Source organism: Phoxinus phoxinus (assembly GCF_949152265.1).
Source record: "Phoxinus phoxinus genome assembly, chromosome: 16".
Taxonomy (NCBI): domain Eukaryota; kingdom Metazoa; phylum Chordata; class Actinopteri; order Cypriniformes; family Leuciscidae; genus Phoxinus; species Phoxinus phoxinus.
Genome location: NC_136891.1, coordinates 3,853,931 through 3,879,827, shown reverse-complemented (window position 1 = coordinate 3,879,827; position 25,897 = coordinate 3,853,931). Strand labels below are relative to the sequence as shown.

General features: G+C 39.0%; 1 protein-coding gene and 1 long non-coding RNA gene across 5 annotated transcripts; one reads left to right on the top strand and one right to left on the bottom strand.

Moving 5' to 3' along the window:
- Positions 1 to 222: 222 nt before the first annotated feature.
- Positions 223 to 25,868, bottom strand: cfap61 (cilia and flagella associated protein 61). 4 transcript variants are annotated; one of them, XM_079584100.1, is made up of 26 exons: positions 25,762 to 25,868; positions 25,370 to 25,519; positions 24,729 to 24,879; positions 24,564 to 24,640; positions 24,223 to 24,290; positions 24,035 to 24,152; positions 22,807 to 22,939; positions 21,827 to 22,024; positions 21,699 to 21,740; positions 21,440 to 21,549; positions 20,664 to 20,703; positions 19,625 to 19,764; positions 18,938 to 19,064; positions 18,775 to 18,852; positions 18,487 to 18,693; positions 18,277 to 18,405; positions 13,522 to 13,652; positions 9,657 to 9,749; positions 8,640 to 8,808; positions 7,548 to 7,722; positions 5,885 to 6,177; positions 4,733 to 5,060; positions 4,329 to 4,411; positions 3,474 to 3,679; positions 1,873 to 1,969; positions 223 to 1,612 (listed from the first exon to the last, which is right to left on the bottom strand). In XM_079584100.1, the coding sequence occupies exons 2-26, from the start codon at positions 25,510 to 25,512 to the stop codon at positions 1,415 to 1,417; spliced, it is 3,534 nt and encodes a 1,177-aa protein (XP_079440226.1). In that variant the 5' UTR covers positions 25,513 to 25,519; positions 25,762 to 25,868; the 3' UTR covers positions 223 to 1,414. The 4 variants fall into 4 exon arrangements, with proteins under 4 accessions (XP_079440226.1, XP_079440227.1, XP_079440228.1 ...); XM_079584101.1 differs by having other exon boundaries at positions 1,333 to 1,612; positions 13,522 to 13,649; XM_079584102.1 differs by lacking the exon at positions 21,699 to 21,740 and having other exon boundaries at positions 1,333 to 1,612.
- Positions 8,810 to 9,607, top strand: LOC306983581. Its single transcript, XR_013794394.1, has 3 exons — positions 8,810 to 8,916; positions 9,022 to 9,170; positions 9,410 to 9,607. It is a non-coding gene; the product is annotated as an uncharacterized lncRNA (long non-coding RNA).
- Positions 25,869 to 25,897: the final 29 nt, after the last annotated feature.

Here is a 25,897-nt window from a genome sequence, read left to right as displayed (position 1 = left end):
CCTATGGATTTGGAGATGGGAGGGTCTGCAGATTGCTCGGGCAGATGTACCTGAGGTTTATTATATTAGGATGCTTTAGGCACACGCTGGTTCCTCCTCTTTTCACGCTTTGATGCGTCCCGTCAATGCGCACGTGCCCTGCCTTTGTCAGCATCCTTTAAGGGCTCCTTCACTCTTAGAGCATCAGAATTTCAAATTAAAAAGGGGGAAATGGCAACAAAGAAGTCGTGCAATGTTCAATTTTTTTAAATAGGCCTATACTCGCGCTTGCAAAGCAGCGCGTTTTTAACACAAATGTCTTGAAATCAGTTTGTGCGGCGAAAGGGCTGCAAGGTGCATGCGCAATTTGTCTCGAAACTAATTAAATGTATAAATCAGACGCCTGCAGGCTTAGGACATGTGCGACAGTTGAATGCGGGACGTATTAATCACTCTTTGCGCGCATACATAATTCATAAAAGAGGCTCCTCTCGTTTGCATCACAAAAGACACGCTTGCGCGAGCTGCCGGGACAGACGCACATCATCCTTCTGTTCAAACGGACTCATTCCTGTCTCAAACTCACCCGTGCCATCATCATCATCAGCATCATCATTGTGCTCGTGCATGTGATGATGTCATTCCAATGCAACGGTCTCGTAATAGCGGAATTTCGCGTAATCTCCGGCGCTAGTTCCAGACTAGCACATTTGATGTGATTTTATAACTCTTTGCGCGTTTTTAGAGGAACATATTCCCCTTTTTTTATTAGGAGACCAGGTGGTTTACTTGCCTAACTTAGACGAGCACATTTGTTGCACCTGATGCATGGTGTGCAAACCTTTTATTTTATTTTATTGATGTTATGATTTTACTTGATTTGAATTTTAGAGAAACCTGTGTAGTTTTTATTGCATTTTTTAATTTGACTTATTTCCACATTCAAGACCAAGCTTTAAGAAAAACACATTTGTTGCATATGAAATAGTTAAAAAAAATGTTTTTACGTTTTAACATCTGATCTGGTTGCATTATACCCATATATGAGCTATATGACGGTGGACTGTTGGATCATGCGCCTGTGATTTTCTGCCCCACATTCATTATCATACAGCTGCTGCTGCACTCTCATTCTGCTGCTCTTATCTCTGCTGCCTTCATCTCCACTTAATATACAACCCAATACTGGACAGCACATACACTGAGTATTCAAACCTGCAAAGTCAGTTATTTTTAATGAATTGTCACTCGGTACACACCAAACATTTGCATTTGACCAAACCAGAAGCTGTATTTATTTGCTCAAGTTCTTTGGCCCCAACCCCCCACATTGTGCTACCCCCCCCACAAACATATGGTGCCGCAAATGTAAAGAAATAAAGAAACAAAAGATAAAGTACTGAATAAATGCTCCTAAATGTAAAATGGATATTGATTAGAGCAGTCCCGGCCGGGCGTACATGGTCAGATGGTATCTGTTGTACCTCAGATAATCCAGAACACTCTTTCTCAGAGCAGAATAAGCCTCGCTCTTCTGAAACCCCTCGCTGAGACCCGTCAGCTGATCGGACTCTGCTTTATCGTCCACCATCTTCTGAAGAGCCTCTTGAAGTGACACCGAACCACTCTCACCCTGTCAGGACAAAACACAATACAAGTCTTGCTTTTCAAATATGCAAATCCTGTGTTCCTTTAAAAAAAAAAAAAAAAAAAATTTTGGGTGACGTGAGATGTTTTTTAATTGTATCTTATAATCACGCTTTATGCACCTTTAGAAGATCCTGTGTAAGCATGTTACGTAATTGCATTACCGTGTTTTTCTGACGTCAACCGATGTTTTGGAAACAGGGCAAATGCTTTAAACATAGATAAGATAGATGTAAAGAAACCGACCTCTATATTGGCCGAGTCCATGATGTGGCGCACCTCCTGTTCAAAGTCAGCAAAGCGGTCGTGATAAAGAGCCAAGCTCCAGTTCTCTTTAAAATAACTGGGGAAAGAGGAAATATACTTTTATTCAACAAGGATGAATTAAATTTAAAGTGACAGTAAAGACATTTATAATGTTAATAATATTTAATGCTGTTCTTTTTCAACTTTTTATTCATCAGAGAATACTAATAAAAAATCTAACATTTAAAAATGAAGCAGCACAACTGTTTTCAAATTGATAATAATTAGAAATGTTTTTTGAGCAGAAAATCCGCATATTAGAATGATTGGTGATTTGTCTTTTTAAAGTTTGACAGATAGGCACTGAAACATGAGAAGGTCTGGAAAAGAGCTGCAGAAATATTCATGTTCTTTTTGCATTCCGCGGAAAACAGCCGACAGGTGTGGAACGACACGCGGGGGAGAAGATAATGACAGAACTTAGATTTTTGGGTGAACTGTCGCTTTAACTCCGGTCTCACACTTAGCATGTTCATCTAATATCCTCCATACAGCAGCACTTGATAAATGACGTTCATGATCGTCTTGAAGATCGGCCGTTCTCCGTAATGACATTGAGTGCCGGCCACATTCAGTCTCAACAAAAGACCGGTGAAGAATCCTATTTTAATAAGTGTGATCAGCACTGCTGGCTGGGTGGCTTAGCTATTGTCTCCTGGTGGTGTGGTGAAGCGGATTGCACACCTGCATACACAGATTACTAATGCAGGACAAAGGCTCTGGTGCTGAAGGGTCAGTGCTGGGGAAGTTTTGGAGCAAAGGTCACGCTGTTGGAAATTAATCTTCATATTAAGTGTGTGACCAGATGAGAACAGATATGATTATGGGTTGGAGTGTCATAAATTATTCTGTGCATTAATTCAAGAGAACAAGTTGTTAGATTTGCTGTTTTGGTATTGAAATGAACAATCAAACCTGGTTCTAGGGTGAATCTAACAAGAACATGTGTAGGTCAAATATCACTAGTAGCTCACTCACTCACTCACTCACTCACTCACTCACTCACTCACTCACTCACTCACTCACTCACTCACTCACTCACTCACTCACTCACTCACTCACACACACTCACTCACTCTCACACTCACTCACTCACTCACTCACTCACTCACTCACTCACTCACTCACTCACTCACTCACTCACTCACTCACTCTCACACTATATATATACAGTGTGTGTGTGTAGTTTTCCCCCTTTTTTTCCCTCCATTTTCATGTTTATGCGCACTGAGAATAATATAAATGAACTTATCAGTAAAACATCCAGACCTATTACAAATTTGTAATACAACTTTATACAAAATATTTTTCACCTTTTGTTTTTAGGGTGAAATTTGACTTGGATTCCTAAATTTTCCACAATGAATAAGGTGAGAATCATGTTAAATAGACATTTTGAAGAGTTTTGAGAATTTCCATTGTAGAATTAGAATTTTGCTGGATTTGTAGATTTGAAATTAGTCTTTGATTTGAAAGCTGTACCTTGTAATTTGGGATCTGATTTAGACTGTAACAGAAAAATGAATGTGGCAAGGCTGGACCTGTACATGTCATGGACCAAACCCTCGTGGTAGCGTGAGCAGAGGTGATTCAGCAGCAGCTGGTGTTTCCTGTAGAGACACAGGAGGTTGGAGACAGGAAGTGCATTCTTCGAGAGGCACGTGATGCTCTCCACCACATCATGCTGGCCGAGACGCAGATGAAAGTAGTTCCCCGTTTCAGTGCGGCCCGTCACCATGTCACGACCCTGCAGGACAGATGATAAAGATGTGTGTAATAAAGGTGTGTTCACACTTGTCATGTTTGGTTCGATTAAAGCGGACTCGGGTGCGATTGCTCTGTTAGTGCGGTTCATTTGGAGAAAGCATAAACGCTGCCATCCGAACCCTGGTGCACCAAACAAACGGGCAGAGACCGCTGTACAGACGCTTCCAAACTAACTCTGGTGCGGTTTGACTGAAATATGAACACAACAGACCAAAGACATAAACAAACCAAGAACGGGACACGATGTGACCCTAAAAAGGGTCATAGTTCAGTACATCACAGGCCGGTACAGCAGATCTTGGTTTGTGTGTGTGACGGATGGATGCTGCTGTTTTGACTCCTTTACACATTTTATAAGCTCTTCACGAGTTCTCAGCTTCATCATGTGTACGTGCATTTAGCCCCACACACAGCATTGTCTTTTGATTTGTATATTTATATCTTTAGACTCGGTGTTAAAAAAGACATTGCGAATGCTTTGTAAACCAGGACTAAATGTATCATTTTCTTTTTTGGTCTGGACCAAAAGAACCAAGAGATCCAAGTGTGAACACACCCTGGTTGTTCTCTGATATGATGTTCTCTGATATGATGCAAACTAATATTTTAATTGCAGAATTTAAACGTACTTTCTGAGCTGATGGAGTTTCGTGGCCTTTGGATGCCGGTTTCGCGACATGGAGATAATTGTAGCCGCCTGGTAATCTTCCCCCTGTGAATTCAGAGTATTTATACAAGTTATTCCTAATAACTCTTGTTTTTACAAACACAAAATTAATAGCATCCCCCCCCCCCCGAACACCACAAATATGATTATAAAGCAGTTGATCTCATATCAGACACTGTTTCTGTGTAACAGATGGTCCATTATGCTATAATCACTTAGCCTGTGATTAGATTATGCAAATTAACTGTCAATAGTGTGGTGTCGGTCAGAATTAGATGAGGGGGGGGGAACACATGCTAAACGTCTTAAACTCCTGCAAAAATGTACTGGGCTTGTGATTCAGAAATTCAGAGGCAGAATAGTGACCTTGGATCTTGGCCTGAGTGTAGAGAGCAATGAGCTGCTCCTCATCAGACGGCGGGTCTGCGGGACGCTCCAGGGTCGGGTCACATAAGGGCAGGAGAACAGATGCCAAACTCTGCCCCACCTCCTTGGAATTAAAGCAGGAATCGCTCCATTGGTCAGCATGGTAACGGCGGGAGTATTTGGTCAAAGGGCCAGCGGCGTATATGGAGGGGTCGTTGGTATGGAAGGTGGTATCTACCACCAAACGGCCATCGAACACTAAACAGGCGTCATTGACGGCCTTGAAGGCGTCGCAGTCGACAGTTTTACAAGAGAAGCTGAAGAACACCTGTAAAAAAAACAAAAAACATGCAGCATTTAAAGTGTTTTCCACATCATGATGGACTAAACATCCCACAACCATGAAACAGATTTGATGGACGCATGTCAACGGCTCATCACGAAGAGAGTAAATGTCCTTGATCTTTTAAAATACTTTGAAGGTCAAAATCAAAATGTCCATTTTTGGGTGAAGGAATATTTTAAAGGCACAGCAGGAAGATAAAGGAAATGTTCAATAAAAATCAATTTAGTCTCAAAACTAAAATATGTACATGTTTGTGGTCAGTAAGATTTTTAATATTTACTTTTATTCAGCAAGGATGCATTAAATTGATCAAACGTGAGAGTAAAAACATTTATAATGTTGATTTACATTTCAAATAAATGCTGTTTTTAATAAACTTTTTATTCATCCCGGTTTCCACAGAAATATGAAGCAGCAACATCAATAATAATAATAAATGTTTCTTGAGCAGCAAATCATATTAGAATGATTTCTGGAGGATCATATGACACTGAAGACTGGAGTAATGATGCTGAAAATTCAGCTTTGATCACAGGAATAAATTATATTTTACAATATATTCAAATAGAAAGCACTTGAAGTTGTGATAATATGTCACAATATTACGGTTTTTACTGTATCTTTGCTTTTTAAATGCTTTTTGGTGAGCAGAAGAGCAAACTTTTGAATGGTACTGTGTTTTCTGGCAACAAATCCTTTACTAACACTATAAGCACCTCACAGCTAAATGAATCATAACATAAAATGTGTAATACGACAGCTTTCTACATGCGAACTGATGTTTAAGAATGTTTTCTGTTCCTAACCGCACACTCCAGTCGTAGGGTCAGACCATCGGAGGTGAAGGACGCCGATGTCACAGGATCTGTGTGTTGACCATCGTTGAGTTGCTTCAACAGGCAGTCACGATGAACCTGGACTTCCGCTTTTTCCAGAGCGTGTGTCACTGCGTGATCCACTGAGCCATCGTGGAAACAGGAAGATGTGTGGTCTCTGGGAGGATGGACTACATGAACCCGGCGGCCGCTGACACCGAGGCGCATGAGCATCTCCACACAGGTGAACACATCTATGGTGTCTCCATATACCACGGCATTGCCTGCAGACACACACACGCAATTACGTTTGCTGGTGCATCATTTACACGCTTGATTTGACAACATAATTGTAAAAAGACACTAGACTTCCTCCGCATCCACACCAAAGATAATTCATCAAGTTACATTCCCTCCAATAGAAAGATGGTTTACTTAACAGCAAAATAAACGTAAGGCCATTTACCCTCCACAAGGGGGAAGGGGAAGCGATTTATTACGGCCGTTTGGAGAGATAATATCAGTGGCTATGAAACAGAGAAGGGTCACTTAGCAACCTGGAGAAGGTCCCATTAGGTTTGAGGACAGGAAAGAAAGAAGGAAGAGAAGATGAAGGAAGGGATGTCCTTTCACTGCTGCGTCTAAACAGTGTCAGAAACCCTCTTAGTGGCGGATTGATTTAATTGAGATCTTTTGTGAAGGAAGGCCTTTGATGTTAATATTAGAGTCCTCAAGTATGAAAACTAATCAGTCGGAGCTCACATGCATGATCCTGTATAGTGACAGAAGATTGGTTTGGCTGTGTTTAGACTTAAGCATCATATTGCTGTTACCATTATCAGAATACAACATTAATGTATAGAAAATAATATTGAATGCGCATCAAAACAGTCACAGGTGCGTGTGTGGCTTTGAACGTGGCACATCCAATCACATTTGAGAGCCAGAACGGTCTGTTGTATAAATGTGGCTTTGTCTTCTATACATCTCTCACACATGCCGTCCTGTAGCTTCTGTCTGCAATGCCAGTATATGTTAAATAGGATGTTGTAATGGTGCTCATTTACATATCATCCGTGTGGTGCGCTCAATGCCCTGTCCATGGTGCTGAACCACAGCCACATCGCACAACACTCCACCTCTGAGCACAGCGATGTTTTCAACCAGCACAGGACTCCTGCCAAAACTATTATCAGCTCATTTCTGTTGACAACTTACTCGGAGCCAGAGCCGATGCCTCTCCGGTTGACCCAAATACAAATTCTCTTGCCACTAAATTGATATCTTTCATATGCAGACGGTATAATTAGCATTCCCTGATAATTGCGCTACTTCCCGGATTATTAAAGGAGGCTGTAATTAGTCAATATAATAGGCTTAATCAGACAGATAGCGGTGGCTCATCTCGGCCCGTGCAGATTAATTCTTAGCTCACCCTGCTAATATTAATATTCCCCTGTAAATGGATGGAAGGAGATTATATTTCACTCACGCTAATTAGCTACTTTTTATGCTCCGACAGTTGGATGCAGCTTTAGAAGAACAGTGGCTTGGTAAATGAGATTATGCATGAGAGAGGTCTGCCATGTCACACTGATCTGGACTCGGCTCTAGGGCGGCTAATAAAATCTTGTTCAATTTGCAATAAACGCACCTGTCAGTTCCACGAAGTTGTCCGTGAGCCACCGGTGGAGGTTTGAGCAGTCGTGCTGGTCGTTGAGGGTGAAGAGGTTAGACGGAGCGGGCCACGTGGATCTGCGCCTGGGATGATGTGGGTTCAGACTGCTGGTGGTCTGGTCAATGACGTCGACACTGGTGAGACTGGGCATCTGAATGTCATTAGAAAAAATTTAGAAAAAAAAAAAATCTCTCTATTTCATATATATACATATATATATATATGAGATAGAGAGATTTTTTTATTTTCTATACATACATCTATACTGGGCTTGACATGAACTTTTTTGTTCACCAGCCACTGTGGCTAGTGGTTTTCTAAAGTTACTAGCCGGTCAGCATTTGCGCTGGCCACAATTTTGGCATCGATACCATGATGAAAAACTGCCATTTAGATATTTTTAATATAATATGGCATCAGGTATATTAGGCTGCTGTCACTTTAAGACCTGACGCATGGATCCATTATACTGTTACACACGCGTTTTCTTTCTCAATCTCAACTGTTCATGTTCACTTACAACAATGACTGTGTTTGCGTGAATACTCGCCAAGATCGACATTATTTTGTGTGTATTTGACTGATGAAGCGCAATAAGCAGTGAAAAAGAACTCAATTTAGTACTGAGAGCTTTATGTTCACGCACTTTGGGCACGCTGAAATTCAAGCCAAGTGAGGATGCAGTATATGTGTGTCAACTCGCTGTCAGAGAGATATAAACATTAATAATAAATTATTTTATTTATTGTATTTAAATGATTCAATTTTATTTATTGTATTTAAATGATTCACCTTTATTTAAAGTATTTCAAATGTATTCCAATTAATTTAATATAATGAATTTATTATACATTTCCAGCTTCTCTCTGCAAATGTATTGTCAGACTCAAACACAGCAGCGTCCACACAAGCTGATTTCTCATGTACTAATTATTGTGCATGGATAACAAATTAGCATTGCATTAATTTGCAAGCACTGAGCTAAGATGGCACATAATACACATTTCATAATTCATAGCAACATCTTGGTTCATTTGAATTGTTAATGTTGTGTCGCGCGTCTCTGACCTGATACTGCAGGCCGGTGCAGAGGATCAGATAGTCGTAGTTCACTCTACCGCCCGCCATCAGCTCCACGTGTTTGTCCTCGCGGTCGATGGCCTTCATCTTACCCGTCACCACACTGATCCAGGAGCGCAGAGACAGCTGGGCCTGATCCTGATCGCTGTAGGAGTGACTGTAGAGGAACAGATCCTGCGTCCGTGAAAAGAGCAGTCTTCAAGAGCGGCCAGAAGGACGTCAGGAAATCTTTCGGTGCAACCGCTTTAGATTCTCAATGCTCAAGGTTAACTGACTCATTCACTGTTTCACGCTATAATTGAGATGCTGAGAATCAAGGTTTCATGTCTAAGCTCTTCCTCCAGAGCTCTGATACAGTGTGTCTTATCAGTTATCAGATCGGTGGATTGGATTAGACGTGTCAGTCATGCAGAACCACGAACAGAAGTGATGATAAACAGCTCAGTTCCTGCTTTTCATCACGAGCACCAGGAAGTGAAGCCGCACTAATGCTCAAGCTCTCAAACAGTCACATTTCAGGTGAGACCTCTTGGTCAGAAGCATTTTTAAAGTAATACTTCACCCAATTTTATCTTGATTTATTCGTTCCAGGCAAGCATTACATCTCAAATCTCAAAACTATAAATCTCAAATCTCATTTGCAGTCATCATTTTCAAACTTTCTGCATTTTGATCAGTCAACAAATTGTACATATTTTTGCAATTTCCCACTGATTTGAAAAACTTATTTTTGGTACTTTTTTGTGTGTGTTTTTTAGAGCTATGCAATGGTCTCCCACAAAATGATTGATAATGTTTATAATTAATTGACTTTCTGGATTGCAATATTAAAATACAAGTCAATGTTTCAAGTTTGGACTTCAATGAGGGACCAGAACAGCTTTAATGCTTTAGCACTTTACATCTGTATGATAGAATGGAAATAACGCATCCCCCCCCTCTCTCGTGGAGTGAAAATAAGCCGCTTTGACTCTAAATGCCTCTCGTTTGTAATGCATCGCTCACCTTGTAGCCAGAAATCTCATGTTATCATCAGAGCAGCGATCTGGAAGACCGTGAGTGGAGATGAGAGTGAGATTGTTGAATCGAAGATGAGGACTGGTCAAATACAAGCACGAGAGAGAAGTGAGAATCAAACATCTTTTTATCAACTTTCTGCATTGTGACATTATATAAACGAGTAACACTGATGCTCATTCTCTTCCAGGTGTAGAAAACGTGTCTGGCTATATTTGATTTGTGCTCTTCTGAAGAACAGACCGTGTGTAGAACAGATCTTGTCCATTTTGGATAATGAGGCTATTTTTGTCCAATTTTTGGTTCTTTTTTTCTGTCCAGAAATGAATACCATTGAATGAAGAGAGGACAGTGACGACGTCTGAACAAAAGCATGCGGGGTGTGTGAGGTTATTCTGCAAACACTCGACGGACAGATGCTGAAATCCCTTAATTTCCAGCGCAGCGCTGGCCTGCATTAAAGCGCTTTCTTCTCCAACCATCACAGTAAAAGCCTTTCCTTTTGTTTTGTCTTTTTTCCCCCTCTTGTTTTGTTTCCTGTGTGTAGAGGTCTCCCCCCGTCACCCTCCTCCCGTCCCCTCAGGAGTGTAAAAAGGTCTCTTGTCATGTAAATGACCTGTTTTGTATGTGCAAGAAAGACATGATCTCTATCAGTGGCGGGAGAGGAAATCAGGCTAGCGTGTGTAGAAAGAGGAGTGTGTGAGGCCTGCGGACCGTCACGATTGATCAGACGGGAAACGCTGGACACACACTCGCAGGTCTGCGTTCTAGCGCTCTAAGCCATGCAGACAGACAGAGCTGCTACTGTCATCTTCAGATATCTGTCTTTTACTTGAGCTTGTGTGTGTGTGTGTGTGTGTGTGCTCCTTCCTGCATGTTTGATTTTTTTGCACAAACATTCATAAGCAAATGTTTCAGAGAAATGGCAATTTTATAACAGCAGCTCGAGCAGTGTACAAAAATAGGGTTTCAAACTTAAATTAAGTCAATTTATTTATTTTAAACAAAGGGATTCATAATATTATAAATTTTATTTTATATTTATTTTATATGAAGTTAAAATAAAATAGTTAATACAATTTGGGACGTGCCTAAAAATGATAAAAGAAATAAAATAATTAAGAATAAATTGATTTGTGTTTTATTAAATTATTTCATTAATGTTTATCGCTAAAATAACATTAACATTTTAAATTATGTATCTAAATATGTATAACATTTAAAATATTTCAATACATAATCAATAACACATAATCGATAACATTAAAATAAAGTTTAAGACCATGTATACATTCAAATATTTAATTTGGGACATGTCTAAATACACTTAACAATAAATTAAAATACAGTACATTGATGTTAAATGAATGTGTATTGCTAAAATAACCTTAAAGTATTATTTTATTTAATAATTTAATGTTAATAATTTTAAATACAATTTTAAAACATTTACACACATATATGAAAAATTAATAATACAAATAAAATGAAAATAAGATTGTACATTTAGCCCTTATATATTCAGTAGAACACACACCGTTTGTGAAAAATTGAGAAAATGAAATTATTTACTGACTTTTTGACTATTTTTATTGATATTCTTTCAGTAATAAATTATTTGAAGAACAGAATTTGTCCATCTTTTATATTAGGAAAAAAGAAATCCAGAATGTGTGTCAATGTGAAATGTTAATCTTGTGTGTGTGTTTTCTCTCCACAGGCTGTTCTTGACCACCAGCTCACAGCGTTCTGGCCTTATCAGCAGCTGACAGGCCTCTATTGTGGCCAGTGTCTGACTGCTAAGTTTAGGGGCCAAGCAGGGGCCAAGCATCTTTATCGGTCCTCTATGGTCCCGCGTTTCACCCCATCCTCAGGGGTGATAAAGGACAAGTGAGCGAGCGTGAGGGGGGCCAACGGTTTTGGCTTGACAGATAAGCGCTGTCGGCCATGGCCTCCACATTCTCCATTAGTCAGGCGGCCTCTACAGGGGCTGACCGGCCATAAGTTTAGTGGACACTAACTGCCTCATTAGTCAAGTCATTAGCGACAGCAAACACCAATTGCAGCCTAGAGAACAGTGGCAGGGCTAATTAAAGGGCCAGCGCGTGACCTCCGCACACTGCCAGCTCTAGACAGCTGCGTGCCCGCAGTGCCTGCCAAAGCAGCAGGAGTTAACACACACACACACACACACAACCGCAGAGCGACCCCTGGTTGCCAGGCAGTTATCAGCTTTCAGGAAACAAGAACAGCCTTAAATCACAGCTTTGTTTGGTCAAGCGCTCTGCGAGAAGCTGCATTCAAACTCCTGACATCTCCTGATATCCTCACGGTAAAATGACAATCTGAAAAGTTAAACGTGTGTGTCTTGTGTGTACACTAATGTTTAAAAGTTTGGAGGCCAGTATGATTTTTTCAAAAAGAAATGAATACTGTTATTCTGCAAGGATGCATGAAATTGATCAGAAGTGACAGTAAAGATATTTATAATGATACAAAATATTTATAATTTTTAATAAATGATGTACTTTTGAACTTCCTATTAAATCCTGCAAAATTGCATTACAGTTTCCGCAAAAATATGAACCGTTTTCAACATTGATAATAATAATAAGTGCTTCTTGAGCATCAAATCATCATATTAGAATGATTTCTGAAGGATCATGTGACTGAAGACTGGAGTAATGATGCTGAAAATTCAGCTTTGATCACAGGAATAAATTACATTTTACAATATATATTCAAATAGAAAACAATTCTTTTAAATTGTAATATTATTTCACAATATTACTGTTTTTACTGTATTTAAATTACATAAATGCAGCCTTGTAAAGCAGAAGAGACTTCTTTCAATAAAACATTTACAAATCTTAACAACCCCAAACTTTTGAATAGTAGTGTACATCACATTTTCAAGAAAGACTTATTGGCACATTTCTAATCACATTTCACGTTTCTAAATTAACTGAAGATGTGGTCATTTCAACCCGATCTCACGGCAATTCGTACGAATTTTACGAGGTGGCTAATTCGTACCAATTCATACAAACTCACTCGTACGAATTTGTAAGTTTTTTGCTAAATCGTACATATTTTACGATTTGCCAAAATCGTATGAATTCATACGAATGACCTACCCCTGACCCCGCCCCTAATCCTACCCATCACGTGGGTTTAGACAAATCGTACAAATTCGTACGAGTGAGGTCGTACAAATTCGTACGAATTAGACACCTTTTAATCACTCGTACAAATTCGTACGAATTGGTCGTGAGATAGCGGTAATTTAAGTTTTTTCAAAAGTGACATTTAATTAACTATTCAAATATTTGTTTTCTCTCAATCTAGATTATTTTTTTTTACCAGAATGTGGACCTGATATTTGAGTCAAATTCTTTCCTGTCGTTCTCCTTGAAACCGACACTTGGTTGGGAATCATTGCTTAAAAATCTTTTAATAAAAAAGATAATCAATATTTTATTTGAAGAATCTACAAATGGCTGTTTTTCAAATTCACTGCATTGTCTTTCTTTAGAACACAAAGAGATCTCTGTCCAGAGGCAGAAGGATCCAGAACACGGGTATTAATTGGCGTGTGTAGGGCTGAGTGTTATTATATAAAGCCATAAGCTCAGATTTCATGCAATCATTGTTTCGCTCAAATCCCCGAGGGTCACTCTCACTAATTATAACCACACTTGAGACGATGCTCCCCCACCCCCCAGGAAAAAAGCCGGTTTCAGACAGAAATGTCTTGCCGTTTCTTTAAAAAGAAATCATAAATGCTATAAAGGGCTTCTTTACCTGTGTCGACCTTTTGATTGAAGTTGCGTTTGAAAAACGGCATGCTTACCTGAATGTCAGTGCTTCGAGAAAAGCTAAACCTGTGTCGGATGCTCCCACTACCACGATTCTGGCATTGATGGTGACCTTCGGCTCCATGGTGAGTTTTCTGTTTGTGTGGTACAGGGCAAAGTGAGCCTGCTAGGAATGAGAAAACAATATCTTTAGTGTCATCTAACCACATAAAAATGCTCTCCGGTGGTTAACCGGAACGGGTTTTTCAGTGGCTAATGCTGATATTGACACCTAGAGAGTGGGGAGGTCAATAACTAATATAATAAAGGGCAATTCAATTTAATTACAGCAAATGGGATGTTAATTAATAATTTTATTCAGAAAGGATGCATTAAATTGATCAAACGTGACAGTAAAGTTTGAAAATATTTCAAATAGATGCTGTTCTTTTGAACTTTCTATTAAAAGAATCCTGAAAAATGCAGGTATCCCAGTTTCCACAAAAATATGAAGCGGCACAACTGTTTTCAACATGGATAATAATCAGAAATGTTTCTTGAGCAGAAAATCATCGTATTAGAATGATTTCTGAAGGATCATGTGACTCTGAAGACTGGAGTAATGATGCTGAAAATTCAGCTTTGATCACAGGAATAAATTACATTTTACAATATTACTGCTTTTACTGTATTTTAATCACATAAATGCAGCCTTGGTGAGCAGAAGAGACTAAAAATATCATTAAAACTACACATTTGTTTTTCTAACACGCATAATGATATGCAGCTAAAACAGTGGTTTATCATATTTGTGGTCATTTTGAACTACCAGCTCAACCGGGCCTTATTGTTGAACACTGGATAATCTCATAAGCCTTTGCTTGTCAATGCAGCAAAATGGTCGTGTGTTGCATTTCAGGCGTTTGTTTGTCCCTTAACCAGTGAGTTAACAGCTAACCGCTAATCTTACTTAGCAGCTAACAGTAATTGCAGTTTTCCTAAAAGCACTGCTGATGTCCTACACCATTTGGAAGGGTTTCCCTGCATGACAATAGTTTAATCAGCGCGCGAGCGACAGTATGTCTCACTGAGCACTTATTGAGCTAAAAAGATACCAGCAAACAGGAAAAAGCATTGCATTAGCGAACACTATAACTCGTCTAAAATATTGAAATGTGCCGAGTTCCATTGAAAGAATGGAAACCCACTCTATAAAAAACAGTGCAGACCACTTCAATAGGCTCTGCTCCTAATACGAAGCATTGAAATGGTCAATTCTTCGAGCAGATTTACAGAGAGGGACATGTTTGGCCGTCTCTGAATCAATTGAAAGCGCACAGCTGCCGTGTTCTCCTAATCATTCTCTCTCTACTTCTCTAATTGGCCCTTGAGCATGAATAATTTGAGGGATTTGTTCTGTGGTACACCTTATCTGATTTAACATGAAAGAATAGAGACGCGGTGGACTCTGGGAAGGGAGAGGCCCAAATTGTCATTGTAATTTAAGGAAACGTAGCTGATTACACGGCCGTCAATGATTGGCTCTTCAAAGTCATTCATTAATTGCTGTAATCAATGGCAGGGACTCAAAGAGGTTTAAACTCTGGACATGTTGGGCCACTTGAAGGCAGAAATCAGAAAACGCACAACAGGAATCATGTGCACGGAAATCACACGGGCGTCATTTTCTGGTGCCCTCTGAGAAGTTTGGAATGTCATGAAGAAATTTACAAAAAAAAAAGTATATGCTCCATATTGTTATGATGTTCCAGCACATCCCAAAGGTGCTCTACTATTGGATTGAGATCTGGTGACCGTGGAGGCCGTAAACAACGTGAAAGCTTGGGTCATCACAGAAGATGTGTGGCAACCAATGGCAGACTGTGAAAGTGTTTGAAAGCGGTCCGTATTTTTGTGATTCTGTTCACTTCTTCAAAACTACAAAAATGTTCTTAGATGGTGTTCATCTGCTCCTGATAATGATATGACAGTAACTGGATGTCAAACAGGAGCTGACCCGGTCCACTCTGCTCCAGTAAAGCCAGCGCGGTGCGTCCGTATCAAACACTGGTGGACATGCAGGACTTCTATATGCAGACATAATGCCCTTCGTAACACAACCCTCTATTGACGAAGACCGAACAGGTGCTTTAACTCTGATTAATTCATCTGAACCAGACGGAGGATTAACGCAGTCATTGCGCTCTTATCTGCAGGGCTGCCTGGACACCGGCGTTGCTGCGCTACCAAATGGAGCTTTCTAAAGTGGACTGAAGGGTGACAGCTTGTGTTTCTTGCTAATGCACCGCACACACACACACACACACACACACACACACACACACACACACACACACACACACACACACACACACACACACACACACACACACACACACACACACACACACACACATAAAACTGCATATGACACTGCAGCTCAGGTCCAAAATCTTGTTGTCTACTGCCTTTTGCTTCAGAAGCCAGACTTTACATTGGCCTTGAGGTGGTGACTGAATTGTTTGTTAAGCAAAAGTACACAAAAATAAGCTAATAAACATAAAAAAATCATAACACAATATCGTTATTAAATGTAAATCATTATCGTATTTGTAATGTTTTTGAAAGAAGACTCTTATGCTCAATAAGGCTGCATATATTTGATCAAAAGTAGTCAAACAGTAATAACTATTTAAAATAACTGTTTTATATTTGAATATATTTTAAAATGTAATTTATTTGAGCCAGAACTATTTTTTAATAATAAATTGCTTTTATAATAAACATGATTTCATTAATGTTGTCTACCATCTTGGACTTCATAGCAGTGCGTGCAGCGATTGGCTTTGTGAAGAATGAATAAGGTGCAACTTTAGCATTTGACCTTTTGTTCAGTTAATAATTGTTGTGTGACCTCTCAATAAGTAACAAGTGGGTCGTTCAGAGAAGCCCATCTCATGCTGAGAGGGGATGCATGTGTATGTGTGATCTGTCAGCAGAGAAAAAGTCTTTCTCAAAAAGGCAGTTCCTCTTGTCCACCTTGTGATTTGAGTGCGGTCAGATGAAAAGCGTTACATAACCAAGTTGTGAGCGTACCTATGATTCCTCTACTTAGGGTTTGCAACCCACCAGTCTTTTATAGACTTGTGTTTGTGTTTCGCCAGTGGGATAGACAGCACCTCAAATGCTCTATTCATGCTCTACTGAGGTGTTTTATTGAAGAAAACTGTGAAATAATGTGGGCTGAATGTGCTTTTATAACACCTCATGATTAATTTAGCTCATTTAGATTGCATTGATGAAGAAACATTGTGTGAAGTGAAATCCCCCCTCTGGCTAGGTGTGTGTGGAATCTCACTCAGGAGTACACACACACACACACACACTACAGCAGATGTTGGTTGTTCTGATGATGGCTGGATAAGAACGCTGCTGCTTTACCTGTTAGAAACCAGCGTAAACATTCACCGCCATCTGCCACCATCCATCCATCTGTTTCTTTACAACTAGATGTTCAATAACCTCAGGCAACAACGGCCCTGTGGTCTGCTTCACATGCGGCTAACGATTCTGATACACAAAACGCATAATGAGTGGAATAATGCAGACAGCTACAACGTTAATTATTGATAAATGTAAGTGTTAGAAACAAAGATGTCATGCTGTCCCTTGACAGTTTAGGGATGGAGAGTTACAAGTGTGTCAAATTACAAGTGTGATCATGGCACATTCATTTACAGCACAGCACCCTCTTGTGGCACACCATTTCCTACTCAATGTGCATTGTTATTATTATTTGAAATATTGAGGGTTAGGGATTTAAACAAGCCCCTAGCCCTAAGTAGTACAGTTCAGCATGCAACTAGTCCAAAACTAGGGGCAGTTGCATAAACACAGCCACTATGAAAAGACTGTGTCTTAAAGAGGGCCTATTATGCCTTTTTCCATGTCTATCTTTCTTCTGTGTGTAATGTTGCTGTTTGAAAATGAAAAAAAGCTCTGCAAATTTCCAAAGCACAAAGTCCCTCCAGCGTGAGTTATTCTCTATATCCGTGTCACTGTTTCTGAACTCCTGAAATGCCTCCATTGTAGTCTTGAGTTTTCTTCCGGGAATGAACACGTCACAATATTCCTCATTTCAATAATTAATACGCAGAATAAAGGGGCGGGGCCTAGTTGAGTTAGTTAGTAGTGTATTGAAACTCACGGTTATAGTGAGGGGTGGGACATTTCCCAAATGCGCTTGACCAATCACAACACAATGATCCAGCCGACCAATCAGAGCACAGTGTTCTTTTCAGAAGGAGGAGCTTCATAGAGACAGAAACTAAACAGAGCGTTACTGACAGACTGGGAAGAGAGGAGCCGCAACAATGGAGAATATGGAACAAATAATGCGTTTTTTGAACATTCAAGCATAAAAACCTAGTAGACCCCAAAAACAAAATCAAGAATTTGAAAAGGGGCAGAATAGGACCTTTTTAAGAACTAGTCTGACCAGTCAGTCTTACTTTTGACCAGTCAGTCTTACTTTTCGGATACAAATTAGACCAATCTATGTTTTATGTAACTTACAAAAAAGTTATGGCCAGTCTTAAAGACAAAAAATTTATGACTAATATGTCTATTCAATCTGCCACTGTTTGTGCTACATATATAGATACAAATACAGCCAAGCATTATGGTGGTGAGTTGCATGGAATAGTTTGAACTAGATGCTACCATTGTTTACATTGTTTCAGTATTTAATTGTCAAATTGCTTTAAATGCACAATTATGTTCATATTTCAGGAATCTGGTTTCGGACTGACCTGTTGTTTGGTGATCTGCTGGGACGGCGCGTTGATACCCAGCTCTTCCAGCGGGTAGATTATCTGCCGTCTCGGGCTCACCGGCACCATGTTATTCAGCACTGTTGTCAGAGAGTGATAACTGACATTCTGAGAGCAAAGAAGGACAAATTAAGAAACGTGAGATTACTGTGGTATTTTTTTTTTACAGGAGAAACATCTTTTGCCCACCTTATGGCTGTAATGGGATGGATGGAGGAGGTAATAGAGGCAGGACTTGTGTGCCAAGCGCAGCACCTCCTTTAAGATATATTTAGCGTGATGCTGGAAAACAGGGTTGAGGAGAAAGTGACACAGTCGACCGTGTTCCTCTCGCTGCTGATGGCTAAAGTACATGAACCTCTCGACGTCAAAGTTGGCTCGGATGAACTCAATGTCCTGGGAGAACGAAACACGCGGTAAACGACTGATGGTAAGAAACAGCACAGCACACACCATGACACGTCATTCAATATTTACCTCTTCATCTCTGATGATCATCAAACCAATAACTCGCCCCTCGACCTGCGCCACAAATGCCTGGAGAGCAGTTCCATCCTGAGGACGAGAGACAATGCTCAGACATCACAAACACAGCTCTGCCGACGGACTGAGGCGGTCTAGTGTGTGGTTGGAGGCAGACCTGGTCTTTTCGGGCCTGCAGGAACAGATCCAGAGCTTCACTGATGGACTCCCGCTGGCTGAGACTCTCAGTCAAACTCTGGATTGCTGGGATATCTGATGACACTGCCACACGCACCTCCAACGTCCTGATGGACAGAAAAATATTAATCTTATTAGTATTTTGTAGAATACTTATTTTGGTAGCAATTTACAATAAGGTTACATTTACATTCGTTAACATGAACTAACAATGAAAAAGTCTTTTAAAGCATCCATTCATCTTACAGTAGTTGTATTATATACAATAAACAGTTGTTTTTTTATTAACTAACATTAAAAAATGAATAAATATTAAATATCGACATATAAATATATATTGTTCATTAACTAATGGGATCTTATTGTAAAGTCATAACTTTATTTAGCATTATTTCTTTCAAATTAATGAATTATTTTCTTAATGAATGTAGAAATGTTGCCACGTGATTAAAAAATGACAGGCAAATATGTTAGAACACACAGAATAATTGATTTATCTTCAGTAGATGATCTTTTGAATCTGGTTTTATTCACTAACAAGGCCACAGTATTGTTCTTTTATTACATCATGGTTTCAAGCATGCTTCATTTTACAATTAATCTCCATGAAAAAGAAGAATGGATGCTTCCTTTGGAGATTGATTTAGATGATTGAGAGTGTGTGTACCTGAGCAGAGCCCACCGGTGACACAGGTAGAGTTCCTGCGGGAAGATGCTGGTGTCACGAGGGGCGACTCTGATGAAGGACTGCAGCAGTGGGAAATCTGGAGTCAGTTTAGGCACTGAGATCACACAGAAGTCCCGATCCTGTGGAACACATAATATCATATTTAGTAGATTTATTATGTAACATGTCAGATGTAAAAAATGTAAAGCACACATGGACACATTGTGTAGAAATGCAACTAGGTTTGACTTCACTGGACTGTTCACTACCGTTCGAAAGTTTTTCTTTTTTTAAAGTCTATTCTGCTCACCAAGGCTATACAGTAAAAACAGTAATATTGTGCAATCTTATTACATTTTAAAAGAAATGTTTTCTATAATATATGTTAAAATGTCATTTATTCCTGTGATCAAAGCTGAATTTTCAGCATCATTACTCCAGTCTTTTGTGTCACTTGATCCTCCATAAATCATTATAATATGCTTATAATGATTTATAATAACATATCATTATTATCAATGTTGAAAACTGTTGTGGTGCTGAATATTTTTGTGTACACACTATTTGTTTTCAGAATTCTTTCATAACTGAATGAAATAGAAATTTATTTTGAAAAAGAAGTATTTTGTAACTTTATAAATGTCAATGTCCAATATAATGCATTCTTGCTCAATATAATAATTGTTTCTTGCAACAACAAAAAAATCGTATTGACCCCAAACTTTTTAAAGATCATGTTGTCTTAAACCGGTATGACTTTTTCTTTCACAGTACTCAAAAGGAGATATTTTAAAGAATGTCACTCTGTTATTTTCCAGATATGACAAAAACTTAATATTCATAATAATCTATGAATATTCATAATGATCTATGAACTAGTACCTTTGGTACTTTTTGTAGGGTAAAAAAAAAAGTCATAGAGCAGCTGGAGCAACATAAGGGGGAGTAAATGATGCCAATTTAAATTTTTGGGTGAATTAATACTTCAGTGTATTGAGTATTTGGGTGATTCCTTTAATAAGCTGATTTATGTACTTACCGGAAACAGTTTAAACAGGTACGGCAAGAAATCGGCTGATCTTTGAGGAAAGAAGACGACAACAGAAATGATCATTTATGAGCATCATCTGTCCTGTAAGAGCAATGAGAAAGGCTGCCATGTTGGGCACTAGAAAGCGAGTGTGGCCTAGTTGGTCCCGCTGTCACTTTAAGCATTCTACTCATTAATTACATGTTCATGCTCTGTGGGTGGGACAGGCCTCCATATTCCACAACAGCTGGCCAATAAGGTGGCACACAGACCAGCTCAGCAGGAGCCAAATAACACTCAGACTGATTTTTACAACAGCTCTTCACCGAAAGCCACTGGAGCTCGGCCAGACAGTTTTCATTTAACCAAATTTCATGTAATCAGTACATTTTGATAGCATACATACTTTAGAGGAGCTATATTTTTTACACTTTTATAACTTTTTCCCATTAAAGTCATGGTTTCTTGCACCAAAAGCAGTCATAATAGAGTTATTCATGAAACCTGCACCCTCTCTATGACACCTTGAATTAAACTTGCTGTTCTGGTTGTTGCTATGATGTTCTGGTAGGCTTTACAATGTTTTGGGTGGCTTTACACTGTAAAAAAATAATATCTAAAAGATGTAAATAAAACAAAGATTATTAGAGTAGGTTTTTACAAGAAAAAAACATTTCAGCCTTCCTACTTCTTTAATTCAATGTGTTACTTACCATTTCTTTGTCATTATTTGTGGAATTTATTAGCATTCCCCCCCTCTCTGTACTAGTCTAAGACGTCCTTACCTCATTTCAAACTTCTTTTCCATGGTGAAGAGCTGGATGCAGAATGCGTTAGGAGGCCCGTCTGGATTAGAGTCCACTGCGTCTTTGATGCTTGACTCAACATACTCTAGCTAGTTAGAAAAATCAATAGAGACACAAATAGGCATTTTACACGAGATACTTGACATGCACCACATTTGGAGTGGTTCCTAAATATAGTAACCATTATTAAAATGCAAAAGAAGTGAGAAATGTCTCAAAGATGATGTTTAGCTCTGACCTGAGATATGCCAGTAGGCTCGTCTTTACTCTCTTTCTCTGCCTGTGAATTTCCTTTGGATTAGTAAAGGAGCTAATGATCCCTAATGAGCACCATTAAACATGCCGAACGTGTCTTTTGAAACTCACTTGCACAGGTTCTTTGGCTTCAGAAGATTCCTGGGCATCAGTGACATGGTTTTCCTCTTCCAGTGGTTGCGTTTCCTCTTGATGTGCTGAATTTGTCTTTCTCAGTCCTTCAAATGCTCCAAGTTCAAAGCACTGATTGAGAAGCTTCAAATCCACTTGACCACTTACAGCGACAAAGCCTACGACAGCTCCTTCACTCTGTGTAAGAACACACACACAAACAGTTTAATTTTAATAATATTACAGTAAAAATGACAGTTTTTTTAATCATATGATAATCATTATTTGGGGTAAAATAATGGTACTAAATAGGCTTATGTTTCTTAAAGAAACATATAATTCCTTTCTATTTATTTTTTATTTTTGGGGTGAGATATGACCTGGACATGCTCCTGACAGATTTCATGAAATTCGCCCATACATAATTTAAAACTCTCATAAAAGACCTAGAAAAACAACACCTCTGTAATAATTTATGAATTTTCTCTGGAAAAAATGTTTTTTTGTAATCCTCCTGGGTAATGTAGTACAGTTGTCCTGCTGAATAGATGGGACATTCAGACAAAAGGAAAAACGGCTACAGATGTCTGGACACAATATGTTCAGTGTGAGTATGTCTTGGCAGGGCATGAGCTCTCATCTGCCATATGTCGCATGAACACATGTCAGCATGCGCCGCAGGGGAGAGAGTGGGGCGATCTGTCGTCCTGTCATTCCTCAGAAAACACCAACTAACACAATTTCTGCCCCACTTTTTTTTTTTTTCAATAGATAGAAACAAGAGGCATACACAATTCTCTAGTTGCTCTCCATTCTGCTGTCTAAGAAAAAAACAGATAGATAAGTAAAACAATTTTTTTTTCATATGTGCACATCACCTTCTTCTTAAACCAATGATCTGAGCTTTATTATCCACAGCTCTAAAGATGCTATAAGCTCCCAATTGTAAAAAAACAACAACAACAACAAGCGTGACTAACTTCACAGACGACTGTGTGGTTCTCCTCATCTTGAGCCTCGATGAGCTCAGACAGGAAGTACGGCCCGTGGGACTCCACCAGTGGCGTGATCTGCTCCGCAAATATGTGCATGATGTCATCGAGATCCTCTACTCTGGGGAATTGAAAGTTATTGCATCGGGAATTTAATTCATTGCTGTGCTGCAAACGTCCTGTCTAAAAACACTATATTGATAGAAACTGTGTGCAGCAGGACTAAAACAGTCTAGACGTGGATTATGATCGGCTTTACACTAGATGAAACACACAAATGTCTGAGTGAATTTCACAGAAACATGGCTATGTCATATTTCACCCCAAATACACGCGAAGAAAAATAGACGAATTATATTTTGCATCACGGTTTCCATCACGATTTCTTTCAATTGTGACATTATTTTGTACGTCAATTAAGCACATTTCCCCTATTATTGTACGGTTTATGGATGTTTTACTTTGTAGTTATTACTTTGTTATTAATGTTCTTATTGATGATTCCCATTAGTTTTGCATTAATACAAGACTATTAAAATATTTGTCACTAATACAGAAAACATTAACCATTTTAAATTTAAATCAGCATAACAGTACCATGATATTAAAATGCTTCACAATTAAAAAAGATTACATACTATATATAAATTGTAATTAAATATTTAAACATTCAAAATCTAATAAAACACACATAATATATATAAATAAAATATAAAATTAAAATGTATTAAAGTCGGCATGAAATCAAAATTGACCCTATTTACTTTGTTAGCGGATATTACTAGTCTTGTGGTGAACAATTAATCCGTGCAAGTTAATACATGGAAAAAAAAATGTTTGCCGAAGTTATCTTTAATCAAAGTTTGAAAAGTTACTTCCGGGTCTGGAATGGTTATTTTTCTGATGACATGGACGACTTGGGTTGGTTAAACGCTTAACCACTCCCCTCAAACCTTTACTCTGCTATGGGCGAGAGATGGAGAGGAGGAGCGCTGAAGTAAAACCCTGCCCTCTGTTCAATATTCCCTTTCACTCGGAAATGCGTCACATCACTTGAGAAAAGTCGTTTGCAACTTCCGGTTCACGCGGACTTTAAAAAATGTGCTTAATTATTATGAACAAAATGTCACAATGCAGTGAAATATGACCCAGCCATGTTCTTCTTCATTTCCATGAGATTCACGAGTCCATGAGTGAGTGAGAAGTGTTTGTAAACCTGGCTCTGCGGATGTGAAGTCGAGGGCAGTGACTGTGTCGATGGCAGACGTAGGCCGAATACTGAACTTCCTCCTTAACAGGAGTCAGGGGTTCAAAGATCTTCTCCAGTGCTGCCCCTGACATGAAAAGCATGTTACTGTCAATGCCAGCATACAAAAACATATCCAAAGTGATATTAATTCTTACCAAGTGAGCCTCTGTAGGGAGTCAGAAGGCAGATGTACTCCAGCTCCACAATGGCATTGAAAACTGTTCTAGAAGTTGCATCGGAAGGAAATAAAATCATGAAATTTGATATAACATGATTGAGTGGATACAGGAAGGCATTGCTATACAGTCAATACAATTTGTGCAGCCTAATGTCATATTCACTCTAACCAAATAACAATAGAAAAATCTGTCGTTTTATTAAGTTAAATATAAACCAATGAGCAGACTGTGTGTATTGATGTAATAGGGCCGAACTGTAATTCTTATAGGCGATCTTCACAAAGCCTGTTCACCTTTACAAAGGAGTTTGCTTTTACCTCACTATCTCTTTAGCGCCCCCTATGGAGAAGCCGGGCTGAGCCACAAAAAGACGCAGGAAAAGAGTGTTCATGGGCTGGAAAAAAGAGAAACAACACTATCAAGGGACGTTCAAAAATATATGATAAATATTAATGGACACCTGGCATATTTGCTTTGCTTACAGTGCATTTCTGGCCATCTACATGATTCTGAAGTAAATTCTCCCAGCATGCCTGATCCACTAGCTCCTCAATGGGGTGATCTGAGAAAGATGCATGGGCGAGCACTTCACTCTCAGTGGTGCTCAGGGTCACGGCTAAATTTGCTTTCTCACTGCAATGAGAAATGAAAACAAAAATATCATCAATAATTGTCCAATTTAGAAGTGCTTCTGAACTGGGAATTCGGTGTCTTTACACAGACTGTGGCATACATGCATTTACACAGCAATTTTAATAGTGTACTTTTGCACTACTAAAGCTGAGGTGTGTCAGAGCAGGCATGATTTAGTCTGGCTTTTATGCAGCGTTATGTCTTTACACAGAATTGTAAGCAGGCACAGAGCAGCCTTACATCAGCTGTGTAAAGAAGCCTAAAGAAACAAGTCTGAGCAATAACCCACTTCTGATTTTGACTGTGACCATTGACTGTGACACATGTGTGTGTATGTATCGTATATATATATATATATAGGCTAGTCACACACCTATATTATGTAAACACAAACATCTTTTAGATCGATTAATCACGATATATAGGTTCCATTTTTTTACTTTTTTACTTTTAACAATCTAATTGTAACTGTCTGACTCTTAACACTTACAGAAGATGGATGACATTGAGTCTCCCAAACACAGCAACAGCTGCAGGCCTGATCAGATGATCGATCTCTTCAGCATCTGACCATTCTGTCCTCCTCACAGTCACACTTTCAGCTTTACCAGTGGAGGAAGTGATGGTGCTCATTTTAAATCTAATAAAATAAGCACATATGATTACATACAGACACAAACTATGCTGTAGCTGTAAAATAAAAAAAGTTATTTTATTTTCATGTCTACACGAGTCAAACGTTTAGACACACACTGAATTGGATCAAGTTACGTATGTTTACTACTAGTTTGATCTTCGCCACTCGTACACAATAAATAGGAAAAACAATGTTCATTCTCTTACATTGAAGAAAAGTATAAAATAAAGACAATGTAAACAGACCTTTCGTTTGAGAATACTAAAAACCAGTGTTTTAAAAGCAGTAAATTGCACGTAATATTTCATCTGCAGTTAACGCTAACCGTTAGCAAGCGTCCTGTAACCATGGTAACGGGACTCAATGACGTAGCTGAAGTCA

Excerpts from the sequence above, each read along its gene's own strand:
- cfap61 (XM_079584100.1), bottom strand. The coding sequence starts at position 25,512 with ATGAGCACCATCACTTCCTCCACTGGTAAAGCTGAAAGTGTGACTGTG. Across the intron at positions 22,940-24,034 it reads CTTCACATCCGCAGAGCCAG|AGTAGAGGATCTCGATGACA; the intron begins GTTTACAAACAC and ends TCAATTCCCCAG. Across the intron at positions 21,741-21,826 it reads AAGCCAAAGAACCTGTGCAA|GCAGAGAAAGAGAGTAAAGA; the intron begins GTGAGTTTCAAA and ends GGAAATTCACAG.